This window comes from Tachysurus fulvidraco, chromosome 14, assembly GCF_022655615.1.
Source record: "Tachysurus fulvidraco isolate hzauxx_2018 chromosome 14, HZAU_PFXX_2.0, whole genome shotgun sequence".
NCBI lineage: Eukaryota > Metazoa > Chordata > Actinopteri > Siluriformes > Bagridae > Tachysurus > Tachysurus fulvidraco.
The window spans coordinates 23,057,265-23,069,626 of record NC_062531.1 but is presented as its reverse complement, the minus strand read 5'-3'; the positions used below and the strand labels follow the sequence as shown (position 1 = coordinate 23,069,626).

Here is a 12,362-nt window from a genome sequence, read left to right as displayed (position 1 = left end):
CCTGTGCAGGTGCATTTCATCTCACTCCCAGTTGCGAAATAAAGCATCGTAATATTTAAAAGTAACCCTCATGCAACACACTTTAATGAGGCGGTATCAAAAACGCAGAGGTCTCGTCTCCGTCTCGTCTCGCATCCGTTCTCCATCCCTTAACATCGCAGATGGTTTTGTTTTTTTCCTAATAACACAGTTATATTTTTCTACAGATTTTCTAACCCCAGGTTCAGCAAAGAGACTTTTTTTTTTTTTTTTTAAATTTGGTTAATTAATTGTTTGACCAAATTGAATCCGTATTCATTCTACTCCAAATATCTCTATCTCTATCTCGTACTCTAGCCATCCCAGTAGTATATTTTTTTTTATACGTGTGGGAGTCTGAATAATTATCAATTTAATTTTGTAATAAAGAGCTTCAGGATAAGTTTCCAAAGAGAGTCCGTAAAGAATTTGAACCGTGAATCATCCGAATGAATCGGCGTTTTTTTATTTTTTTTAAGCGTACTCGGAGCTACTTATTTTCCGTATACAGATGTTGTACAGAAACGATGCTGTGATTCCAGGGAGACGCCAGTTGCAGACGTTCCGCCTTACTGAAGGACGACAAACTGCTAGACTTCTACTTTGAAGATACCAAGACCGTGTACGACATGTTTCAGAGAGGCCTGAGGATCGCAGGTAAACGGCTCAGGATGCAGTTTAAGCACCACAAGACACACAGCTGAGCTCATTTAGCCAGTGGGGTCGTAATAGCGCTCATCTCCTGTATTTACCCACATCTCGCTCGAGGCTGCAGGAAATTGCACATCACAGATATCCAACCGGCCGAATCCACTTTTTTTTTTTTTTTTTTGACGAGCTTTCTGGCCAAAAAGCGTTGTAAAAATGCACTTGTGTCTGTTAGAGAGAAGGGCTGTCATTATTTAAAGGCATTATGACCTGAAGCTGTGTTCAGGTCTACGTCCGTAAGACACACACAGTAACACACAGGAAAACATATTGGATTTTGCCTTTAGACTGAAGGGGCTGGATTCATTGTGAAAGAAAAGGAGGTCATTTGGCAGATACTGAATGCAGCCAGTGAAGGTTTGGATTTCACAGCTGACCTGGGAATTGTGTGTGTGTGTGTGTGTGTGTGTGTGTGTGTGTGTGTGTGTGTGTGTGTGTGTGTGTGTGTGTGTGTGTGTGTGTGTGTGTGTGTGTGTGTGTGTGTGTGTGTGTGTGTGTGTGTGTGTGTGTGTGTGTGTGTGTGTGTGTGTGTGTGTGCACAGTGTCACTTGTAATGTAATGCAGCACTGGGACTGGGCTTTTCTTACACACTTCCAGTGTATTCAAGGAACTATGTAATTTAGCATGAGTGTTATTTTCTAGCTTTAAATGGAGCTGGGAAATAAAGAGAAAAAGGTGTGAATACTTTGTGCAAATCGTGTTTCTGATGACGTGACGTTCGCAGGTGACGGGCCGTGCCTTGGCTTCAGGAAACCGGGAAAACCGTATCAGTGGATCTCCTACGCCGAGGTAAGACTACAGCCTTTTAGGAAAATCTGAGATGTTCTAAACTTTGCTCTTGGTATTCATACTTTTCTACGGATTTACACAGAACGACGATTTCTAGACCAGACAACCTAAAGCCTTGAGCTGGGCATGAGCCGTAACCATGACGACAACCGTTTAATAATAGCCTATCGATCTGTACTTTTGATTTGGTTATGAGTAAGAGAAATGTGTGTGAAGCGTCTGGTCGTAAGATGCTAACATCTGGTCAGGTTATAATTGAGAGATCTGAAGCCGTAAATCTCTCAGCGCTCGGCTTCAAGGTACGGTGTTTTGTTTACCACCTCCGGCTCTTCTGTCATCTTCTGCTATTAGGTCCCATCACTGGGTCTTTTTGGTCTAACGTAAGCTGGAATAGGTTCTTGTTTTTTGTTTGTGTTTCACACGCTGCACCTTGTTTTTGTACTGAACGTTGTCATTTCCTGTCCTGCTGCAGGTGGCAGAGAGGGCACAGGTGCTGGGCTCCGGCCTGCTGGCTAAAGGATGCAAGCCTACTCCTAAACAGTTCATCGGCATCTTCGCCCAGAACAGGCCAGAGGTACAGAACACACACACACACACACACACACACAAACACGGCATCGTCATCTTCGCCCAGATCAGGCCAGAGGTACAGAACACACACACACACACACACACACACACAAACACGGCATCGTCATCTTCGCCCAGATCAGGCCAGAGGTACAGAACACACACACACACACACACACACACACACAAACACGGCATCGTCATCTTCGCCCAGATCAGGCCAGAGGTACAGAACACACACACACACACACACACACACACACACACACACACACACACACACACACAAACACGGCATCGTCATCTTTGCCCAGATCAGGCCAGAGGTACAGAACACACACACACACACACACGGCATCGGCATCTTCGTACAGGCCAGAGGTACAGAACACACACACACACACACACACACAGCATCGGCGCCTTTGCCCAGAACAGGCCATAGGTACAGAACACACACACGCACACACACACACACCTTCTATTGACAGTGATGACTGCAGCTAATTAATACCTCCACCCTGAACTTCACCCTAATCTTAGTCTCTGTATCCAGAAGGAAATATTTTGACTCTAGAAGCTGACGTCTGGAAGCAACTCCAGATGTTTGTATTCGTTGATTGAGACTCCAAAGCACTTTTGTAATTCGCTCTGAATAAGGGCATCTGCCAAACGCCGGACATGTAGAAGCTAGAAGTACAAACCGGATCCTATACACAAAGGACTTAGACGTAATTCTTAGGCTCGGCTAATTAATTCTATCCTACAGCCAAAACAAAAACCTTAACCCCAGTGGAAAAAAAGGAAACTTGTTTACGTTTCCATCTCTCCTCATGCAACCAGTAACACACACACACACACACCAAACTGGCCTTCCTCTATTCTGTTAAAAGTAAATAAGTCTATAGGTAAGACCTGTGTGAAGTGTGTAAGTAGCAGTGGGGTGTGTGTGTGTGAGAGAGAGTGAGCTTACAGGATGGACTGTAACTGTGCTGACACTAACGTTGTTGTCTCCCCCTGCTGGCTGCAGTGGGTTATTACAGAGTTGGCGTGCTACACCTTCTCCATGGCTTTAGTGCCTCTGTATGACACACTGGGCCTGGAGGCCATGGTGCACATCCTCTACTTGGGTGAGTGGGTTTTAACCTTACTGCGTGATGGACAACTAGGCTTCTGTTATTGTTGTTTTTTTTTCTCCTTCTTCTTCTACAATTCAAGAATTGTGACCGAAATAGATGCAAAAGCTCTTGGGGATACTTCTGATGACTTATGAGTGTTCGTGGCAATGTAGGTGGTCACGTGATGATGAAAATATCCTGGATTTTAAGGCCATTTCTCTGTTCTGTATATCTTTTCTTTCTGTGAGTTGTTATCGCCCCCTTGTGGCTCAAAGTGTGTTTCGCGTTATAAAATATTAAGCATTTTATTCCTGAATGTGCTTTTCCTTAAGATGATTTCAAGAGACATTAGCAGTGCTCTGTGAAATAAAATTTTTTTGAGATTAAATATGTAACTAAAGTTCAACATACCACCATCTCTCTCTCTCTCTCTAGCGGAGATCTCTCTGGTGGCCTGTGATAAAGAGGAGAAGGCCGAGTCTCTGTTGGTCAATAAGGAGAATGGTTTGATTCCTACTCTGTCCTGTCTGGTGATCTTTAACCCTGTGAGCGCCGCCCTGGTGGAGAGAGGGAGGAAGTGTGGTGTGGAGATTTTGCAGCTCGAACAGCTCATGGTCAGAAAACAGCGTGAAATTTTAAACAAATATGACACGTTAGTAGCGACTGCTTCGTTATGTTTACGTCCTGCTGTAGCGTGTGTGTGTGTGTGTGTGTGTGTGTGTGTGTTTTCTGCAGGATTTGGGCAGGGAAAATCTCCAGGCTCCAGTAGTAAGTAACCTCTGAACTCTCTTCTGCCCTTCCCAAAATGTATAGTGTTCAGAATTGTATCCTGTTGTACAGAAAACATAATTGCACTACAATCAAAACATACAATCGCCCTTCATCCCATCACTGCATAGACGCCTCAACTCACACCCACAGCGTTTTCTCCATCGCTCACGGCCGCCCCACCTATGACTTGTCCGAGAAAGATGCCTCGTTTCCGTTTCATTAATAAGCGAAAGTTGTTTTCTGTATTTGTGTCTTAGCCTCCTCAGCCTGAGGACCTGGCTGTGGTGTGCTTCACCAGCGGAACTACAGGTACACCGCTTTCCCACTTCCGTCAGTCACTCACTCTAATCAGATATGATGGAGGAGAAACCCATGTTAACTTCTCTGACTTGCTGCTCACTTAGGAAAGCCAAAAGGAGCCATGATCACGCACGGCAACATCACCTCCAACACCTCGTCCGTCATTAAGATCCTGGAGGTCAGTCACACGTTGTCACACTTTTTTTTTTTTTTTTTTTTTTGCCAACGAAGGCCTCCTTTTTCTCTATTGTGTTCCTTCTCCTAGACACAAGTATATTGTTATTGAGAGACACGAACAACCGGCAAACAGTAGAGTAGAGTAGAGTTGGTGACCGTGAGTCAGGAGACCTGTGAAGAATCCTAAGCCTAAACCCGTCATGAAGAATGAAATGAAATAAATAGTAGTAGCCTTTGCCACTGGTCACAGGTACCAGCGAAATTTAGCCATCAACCAGCCCATACATACAATACGTACAATGGGGGGTGAAAGAGAGGATGGGGGGTGGACAGGACAGGAAGACAAGGAATTGAAAAGAAATACAGCATAACATGAGGGAAGGGAGGAGAAAAAAAACAACAACCCCCAGACTATGCTCCGGAGGGGACTACAGTGTGGGAACAGGATAAACACCTCAGCAACATAAGCACATAAACAGTACGCCATAAACACACGACCTGCAACAGGGGAGGGGAGTAGGGGGTGGGGAGGTGGAGGTAATCCAGCACAGGCAAGCAGCCATCAGGTCCCGCAGCCTTTATTTTCGGCGCTGGTCACAAATATAAAGTCAGAGGAAAATTATTAAAGGCGAACACTTCCTTCGTTAGCTTTCTACCTAGCGAGGTTCTTCAGTAGGAACGGAAGTGTTCTATTAAATTGTAGCAGAAAAGCCGAGCACGTCATGAGTGAAGGGGTAAAAATACTGACTGACTGACGGGCCTCAATTACTGCCTCGTTTAATCACCACCGATTGATTTCTACCCGACTTTTGCGCAACTTTCTTAAAGATTAAAGGTTTCTGTGAACATTTGTGTGTTATGGTGTTTAAACATTTTGTAAATTTTGCACACAGGTTTGGTCACATTTACTGCACTTCTCTAGAGTGACTTACATTTTATCTCAATTTGTATACAACGGAACAGTTGAGGGTTAAAGGCAAGGCGGCGGCGGCGGCGGCTTCGAAACGTGCCCAAACATTTGAATCCGAGACCCGCCGTACTGTACGTCTCGCACTGAGACGGTGTTACTTGGTTTGTTTGCGAATCAAATATTCATGTAAATCTCCAAATCAGGCTAGAATTAAACCGATGATATCTCTGATGTCCGATAACTGCAGAATTCACACTAGGTTGAATCGGTGGTGGGTTTGAATCGTCTCCTCTGCTATTTGTTTTGTTTTTTTTCCCTTCATTTCTTTTCTTTTTTTTTTTAATCTTCATGTCTATTCATTAGAATCTGTTTATTTCCTTCGGGACACATTCCCTCTCTTCTCGCTCTGCGGCTCTCTCTCGCCGTCTTCCTCTGAGAATTGTGTGGTAAATAAATGGTGCGTCGCACCACCCAGTAAATTCTAAACTCCTCCTTAAACCAGGAGCGTAGAAGACAAACTGCATGTTTAGCTGCGGCTGTAAGTGCTGAACGCTCGCCTTAATCACCCTCTTCATCCGTAACGCCTCGGATATCTCATGCGGCTGATGATCTGTGCAGGATTTACGGCGACGTTTCTGTTTGTCCGCAGGGCTTTTTCGAGATTCGTCAGGAGGACGTGTCGATCTCGTACCTGCCCCTCGCTCACATGTTTGAACGCATGATTCAGGTAACCGTGTTCCAGTTCGGTGTAGTAGGTCAAAGGTCATAATTTACATTTACATTCATGGCATTTAGCAGACACCTTTATCCAGAGTGACTTGCAACTGAGGGTTAAGGGCCTTGCTCAGGGGCCCAGCAGTGGCGGCTTGGTGGACCTTGGGGTCGAACCCATGACCTTCCGCTCAGTAGCCCAACACCTTAAACACTGAGCTACTACACCCCTATAAATACCCCCAGCACAATAAAAGCTGAGCGCAGTATTAGACAAAGGATCATAACTGCAGCACATAACGAGCTACATGTTCATCATCGGGAACAAAAGACGTACGAACGTTATCGGTTTTATTACTTTTTTGTTATTACCTCCTTAGAAAAGTCTGGAAACGAAAGCACAAGGGTGTTATAAAGCCAACATCCGTGTCTTACTCATCACGCTGATCCCTCTTCCTCCCTTCCTGCATTCAGGTGTCTATGTTCTGTCACGGAGCGAGAGTGGGCTTCTACCAGGGGGACATCTCGCTGCTCATGGACGACATCAAAACTCTGAAGCCCACCTTCTTCCCCGTGGTGCCCCGCCTACTCAACCGCATCTACGATAAGGTCGGTGTCTGTGTACAAAAAACACGCATGAAGGTCGGCAGGTCTGACGTGAGAACGTGATTGAAGCCCACTTATTACCCTTACACACACACACACACACACACACCCAGTGGTGATCTTTAGTATCTGATTGATCTTGAACTGATGATTCTAGAACTTTAACTTGAGTAATGATGTGACACATTGCTGTTTCAGAGTAAGAGAGGCTGAGCTATTCTGGTGTGTGTGTGTGTGTGTGTGTGTGTGTGTGTGTGTGTGTGTGTGTAGATCCAGGGTTCAGTGACATCCGTGTTGAAGAGGGCCATCCTACACTACGCCGTGAGCCGGAAACAGGCCGAGCTGAGCAGCGGAATCGTCCGTAATGACAGTGTGTGGGACAGACTAGTGTTCAGTAAGATCCAGGTATGTCCCTCACAGTCAGTAGTGACGCCTCGTGTCCTCTCTGCATCTCACAGCATTCACTGCGTCTCAAACCAACACTTTCCTTCCGGTCTGTTTACGTCGGCTAAACTCTCCGGCGTCCGGATTTTAATCACACTGTTTATACGGTCAGATTCGAACGAGAAGAAATGCTTCCTTTTCCCTCTCTTTCTCCCTCCTCCTCCTCCTCTTCTTACTTATTTTAATCTTCTGCCTTTTCACCCTCTTCTTGTCCTCCCCCCCCCGACCACTTCTCTGTCCTGCGCTTCCTCTTCTTCCTCTCATTCCTTTTCATTCTCTTCTTCTTCATTCATTCTTTCTTCTTCTTCCTTTCCTTTGACTTGCACGTATTCATGTCGTCTCTGTCCTACGCGCCCTCTTCCTCTCCTTCCTTTTCCTCCTCTCCTTCTGAAGCATTATTAAGGCTGATGGTCTTGACTGCTCCTGCGTCATGTGGTCAAGTTTGATCGTCATCTTTCTGAGTGATTATTTTAGTATAATGATCAGTGACTGCATTGAATTTTGTGCTCAGTCCTTTACTCTCTCTCTCTCTCTCTCTCTCTCTCCTTTCTCACACCCCACTCTCTCGCTCTCTCTCTCCTTTCTCTCACTCCCCTCTAACTTTCTCTCTCTCTCTCCCCCTCTCTCTAGGCCAGTCTGGGAGGAAACCTGCGCTTCATGCTGACCGCCTCGGCTCCCATCTCGCCCACAGTGCTGTCCTTCCTCAGAGCTGCCCTCGGCTGCCTGGTCAGAGCTCTCCTTCGAAATAAAGAAATAATAATAATAAATCAACTAATAACATTTACTTCAATTATACTTCTGAAACATCATTACACCGTAAGGCAAGTTTCTAATTGAATTGAATGCAGTAGGAACGGTAATGCGTAAGTGTAAAGCCGACACAAGTGAGTTACATGTTAGCGATTAAATCAGATATATGGAGGAAAAACGCAGTGGGAAAAGCAGGGAAATGAACAGAATACAGGAGCCCACGCATCCTGGAACACCTGGCTGCTTCCAGTCACAGGGGAAATGAGGGAAAATAGATGAAATGACTTCGAATATTAGTGAGGTCTCGGAAAAGGGTAGTTAAGACGTTGTAGTCTTCATAAACACGTGTGTGTGTGTGTGTGTGTGTGTGTGTAGATATTCGAAGGCTACGGTCAGACTGAGTGCACGGCTGGCTGTACGTTCTCTATGCCTGGAGACTGGAGTGCAGGTAACACGCTAGCTTCATGAGGAGGAGATGACGGCGTCCGGCCATTTCATTCTCTAGTGAAAGTCGGACCGCGTCTCTCTGCCCCTTTTCCACCAAAAACAACCGAGTGCTGGTTCAGAGCTGATGCTGGTTCAAAGTTGGTTTCACTGGCGAACCTTCTAAGAACCGGTTTGCCTTTCCACCGGCTAGAGAGCCGTCACGGAGCCGAGTCTGACGTCACTGTATACCGTACGTCTTGCGTTTCCCAGCGCAGCAACGTCAGCGCAGCAGCGACAAACACAAACACAACAATGGCGGATGTTACTTTACTGATAATGCTCATGGCTTTGTGAACCTACATTAACATCCAAACGCTGCGAATCCGACGTGTACGTGCGGCTCCGTGTAATCTGTATAAACAGAGGTTGTAATCGAGAAAGTACATAACGTTACTTTATCGTTATCACAGGAAAAACGTTAGCCTTAGCATGTAGCTCCCTACTATCATGTGTGCTGATAATGTATCATATCGCGGTAAAGTAAAAGTGTATTAAACATTAGTAAACTTTAGGTACATTATCAAATGCGCTAACGGTAGCCCCGCCCCCAGCCCCTGACGCAAGCGGTTCTTAAGTCTAGACCAGCGACGTTTTTTGGTGCTACTTAAGAACCACTTTTCCTGGATCAGAGCCGGTGCTTTGGCGGTCGAAACAGAAAAGAACTGGTTCTAAATTAGGCTCCGAACCAGCACTCAAACTGCCTCGGGGGGGAAAGGGGCAATTGTACTTATCTGTGTAATCCAGACCAGTGTGAAATGTTTAAAGAAACCCAATTCTCCTCCAAATCAACTCCATCAGACGAGACTGGTGTGAGCGGTGGTTTAGTTTTAGCCACCGGAGCTGACGCTCTCTCTCTCTAGCAGATGTCTATAGAACAGATGGGATACGATGATAAAAGCCAGCAGTTTAGTACTTTACACTGAATTCTTCACCCACTTAAGAGTTGTGTAAAATTTCAGAATACAGTTGATTTGTTTAAATAAAGTTATATTAGTATTTAAATGACTGGGATGACGTGGCGGTGGTGATGAACCCCGGATGTTGTTCAGGATAATCAGCTCTTAATGTTTATTCTTTTATGATATGAGGAGGTTTGAGGGATTCTGGGTGGCTGCTCACTCTAGTACAAAAATAAAGAAAGAAATAAAAGTTTATCCTTTGGAGAATTGTGTAAATTTCATGGCAGTAATGTCGAACTGGTGAAATTGTGTCTCAGGTCATGTTGGAGCTCCTCTTCCTTGTTCCATGGTGAAACTGACCAACATTCCAGACATGAACTATTACGCCAAGAACGGACAAGGAGAGGTAAGACGCGTTGGATGTCTAATCTGACCTGATCTGATCCGATCTAATCTGTCAGATGCCACTGAAGATGCTACTGTGTGTGTGTGTGTGTGTGTGTGTGTGAGATAGATCTGTATCCGGGGACCCAGTGTATTTCAGGGTTACCTGAGGGATGAGGACAGGACGGCTGAAGCTCTGGACAGTGACGGCTGGTTACACACGGGAGATGTGGGACAGTGGCTGCCGGTGAGCCCACTCTCTCACACACACACACACACACACACACACACACACACACACACACAGCAGATTTCAATGAGTAAAATCCAATCAGGTCAAAAAAAAAAAATCACCAGATAAATAAAACATGGCAAAAAAATTGGCAAGCTTTATTGACATTCTTCCACATACACAGTATATAAAAGAAGGGAATGCCGTTACTATGGACACGAGGTGCATAAGCGGACACGAGAAGTAACAAACAACAACAGTAAACAATAAACCTAACCTACTGTAGCTCTATTATCCATCCTGAAGTCAGGAAGCATTTTTATTAGTAGGTCCAGATATTATAGAGTCTGTGTGTGTGTGTGTGTGTGTGTGTGTGTGTGTGTGTGTGTGTGTTAGAATGGGACTCTTCGCATCATAGACAGAAAGAAGAATATCTTTAAACTGTCTCAGGGAGAATACATCGCTCCAGAGAAGATCGAGAACGTCTACATGCGTTGTGTACCTGTGCTGCAGGTGTTTGTGCATGGAGACAGTCTACAGGTAAACACGCACGCACGCACACACGCACACACACGCACACACACACACACACGCACACACACACACACACACACACACACACAACTACTCTGCATAATGCTAGTCTGATGCATACTGTTTTATGGAGTCAGTTAGTGTGTTTGGCCCCTTATTTAATAACGTGTGTGTGTGTGTGTGTGTGTGTGTTTCAGTCTTATTTAATAGGTATCGTGGTTCCAGACCCAGAAGTTTTTGTAAACTGGGTCAAAGAGAGAGGAATTGTGGGATCGTATGAAGAGCTCTGTCAGAATCCTGTGAGTTATAATATGTGGGCATAGTGTGTGTGTGTGTGTGTGTGTGTGTTTGTAATCTAATTATGTTCTTTATAGTGAACATACTGTACACAGACCTAATGTAGCGGTGTGCTGTTTGTCTCTTTACCGCAGGACGTGAAGAAAGCCGTGCTGGAGGACATGACCGCAGAGGGCAAGAAAGCAGGACTGAAGTCTTTTGAGCAGGTACAAGGCGCACACACACACACACACACACACACACACACTTTCCTGATAACATTGGATTTTGTGTTATTATTATTATTATTATTATTATTATTATTATTATTATTATTAACTCCAAGCTAGAACAGGAAGATGAATGCAAGGCAAAGACAAGTTTAACTAACACACCACGTACGTTCTCCATCCTTTTCTGTCCCAGGTGAAGGATTTGTATCTGCACCCAGAGATGTTCAGCATCAGTAACGGCCTCCTCACTCCCACCCTGAAGAGCAAGCGCGTGGACCTGCGGCGCGTCTTCAGCGAGCAGATCGCACACATGTACAGCGAATCGGCCTTATAAAGACACGGCACCGGCTGCTGAATTTTATTAACAACATTTTAACTTTATCGACTTTTAGTATCCATGCTGAACTGGAAATAAGCTCTGGGGATCATAAGCTAGGTATCACACAGGACGCACCGCCGCGCTCCAACCTCTTACGCTAACTCACCGCGTACGTAACCGAACACAAAGAACAGGTGAGGAAGCAGCGAAGCGTGTCGAAAAGAGTTTCTTACCAACTTCGGTTAAATCTCGTGCGACTTTTATCAGATCTACAAACGTGCGCCGATCCCTCGGGTCGCTCTGACTTTTGACGCCATCGTGTCCGTCCACTACCTGCCGCTTTAACGGCCGCCGTTTGTTAAATAGTTCTTTATTCCTAACAGTTCTCGATCACGTCACGTGTTTTTTTTTATTTAGTTAAAAGCAAAGAAGTCGCACGTTCATCGAAAGGCCGAGACGGACGACGGTAATTTCTCTGTAATTTATATAAACGTGTGTGTGTATAATAAACATTTGTGTGCTGTACAGATCGAGACTTAGACCTGCAGATGAGGGAAAAGTCCCACTAATTCCAACCAGCCTAGAACCGTACTGTATTTTATACATGCTGTCTCATCAAGCAGATGAATAAAGAGATGTTCTAATCGTGTCGTGTCGAGGTGTCTGCTAACTAGAAAACCTTTTAAAGTGCCGCCGAAGTCTCGAATCCTTTTATTTCCGTAGCGACAGCTTACGGCGGGGATCGTACGGACGACAGGCCACACGGATCGACGAGGGATACGGTGGAGTTTTCTCTGAGGAGAAACGAGTCTCCGGGGTTTGTGCCGTGTAACAGACACGTTTTCCTGCACGTCTTTTTTTGGTGTCTGAGTGCGGCTTCTAGTATCAGAGGGGAAAACTGAGAGATGAAGTGAAGTGACATACGGCTAAGTACGGTGAACCATACTCAGAATTCGTTCTCTGCATTTAACCCATCCAAAGTGCGCACACACACACACCGTGAACACACACCCGGAGCAGTGGGCAGCCATTTATGCTTGCTGAGAGAACAAAGATTTATAGCTGCAAGTCGTAAACGTTTTATAGAGGCTCCACAATATTAAACCCAACTATAACCAGATTCAATT

General features: G+C 45.2%; 1 protein-coding gene across 3 annotated transcripts in view; it reads left to right on the top strand.

Annotated features, from left to right (window-relative positions):
• The window catches only part of acsl2 (acyl-CoA synthetase long chain family member 2), a 20,254-nt gene extending 8,370 nt beyond the window's left edge, over window positions 1-11,884 (top strand). For 2 of the 3 annotated variants that reach the window (XM_047823063.1, XM_047823064.1), the window contains exons 2-21: window positions 1-9; window positions 561-675; window positions 1,451-1,515; window positions 1,988-2,089; window positions 3,116-3,215; window positions 3,639-3,817; window positions 3,939-3,971; window positions 4,232-4,283; window positions 4,379-4,452; window positions 6,011-6,088; window positions 6,547-6,681; window positions 6,949-7,083; window positions 7,753-7,848; window positions 8,248-8,320; window positions 9,575-9,663; window positions 9,772-9,888; window positions 10,270-10,413; window positions 10,605-10,706; window positions 10,839-10,910; window positions 11,110-11,884. The exon at window positions 1-9 is cut by the window's left edge and continues 215 nt beyond it. In XM_047823063.1, coding sequence (XP_047679019.1) covers window positions 1-9; window positions 561-675; window positions 1,451-1,515; window positions 1,988-2,089; window positions 3,116-3,215; window positions 3,639-3,817; window positions 3,939-3,971; window positions 4,232-4,283; window positions 4,379-4,452; window positions 6,011-6,088; window positions 6,547-6,681; window positions 6,949-7,083; window positions 7,753-7,848; window positions 8,248-8,320; window positions 9,575-9,663; window positions 9,772-9,888; window positions 10,270-10,413; window positions 10,605-10,706; window positions 10,839-10,910; window positions 11,110-11,250 — 1,911 coding nt within the window. In that variant the 3' untranslated portion in view covers window positions 11,251-11,884. The remainder of the gene's footprint in view (window positions 10-560; window positions 676-1,450; window positions 1,516-1,987; window positions 2,090-3,115; window positions 3,216-3,638; window positions 3,818-3,938; window positions 3,972-4,231; window positions 4,284-4,378; window positions 4,453-6,010; window positions 6,089-6,546; window positions 6,682-6,948; window positions 7,084-7,752; window positions 7,849-8,247; window positions 8,321-9,574; window positions 9,664-9,771; window positions 9,889-10,269; window positions 10,414-10,604; window positions 10,707-10,838; window positions 10,911-11,109) is intronic. The other variant, XM_047823065.1, reaches the window with a different exon arrangement.
• Window positions 11,885-12,362: the final 478 nt, after the last annotated feature.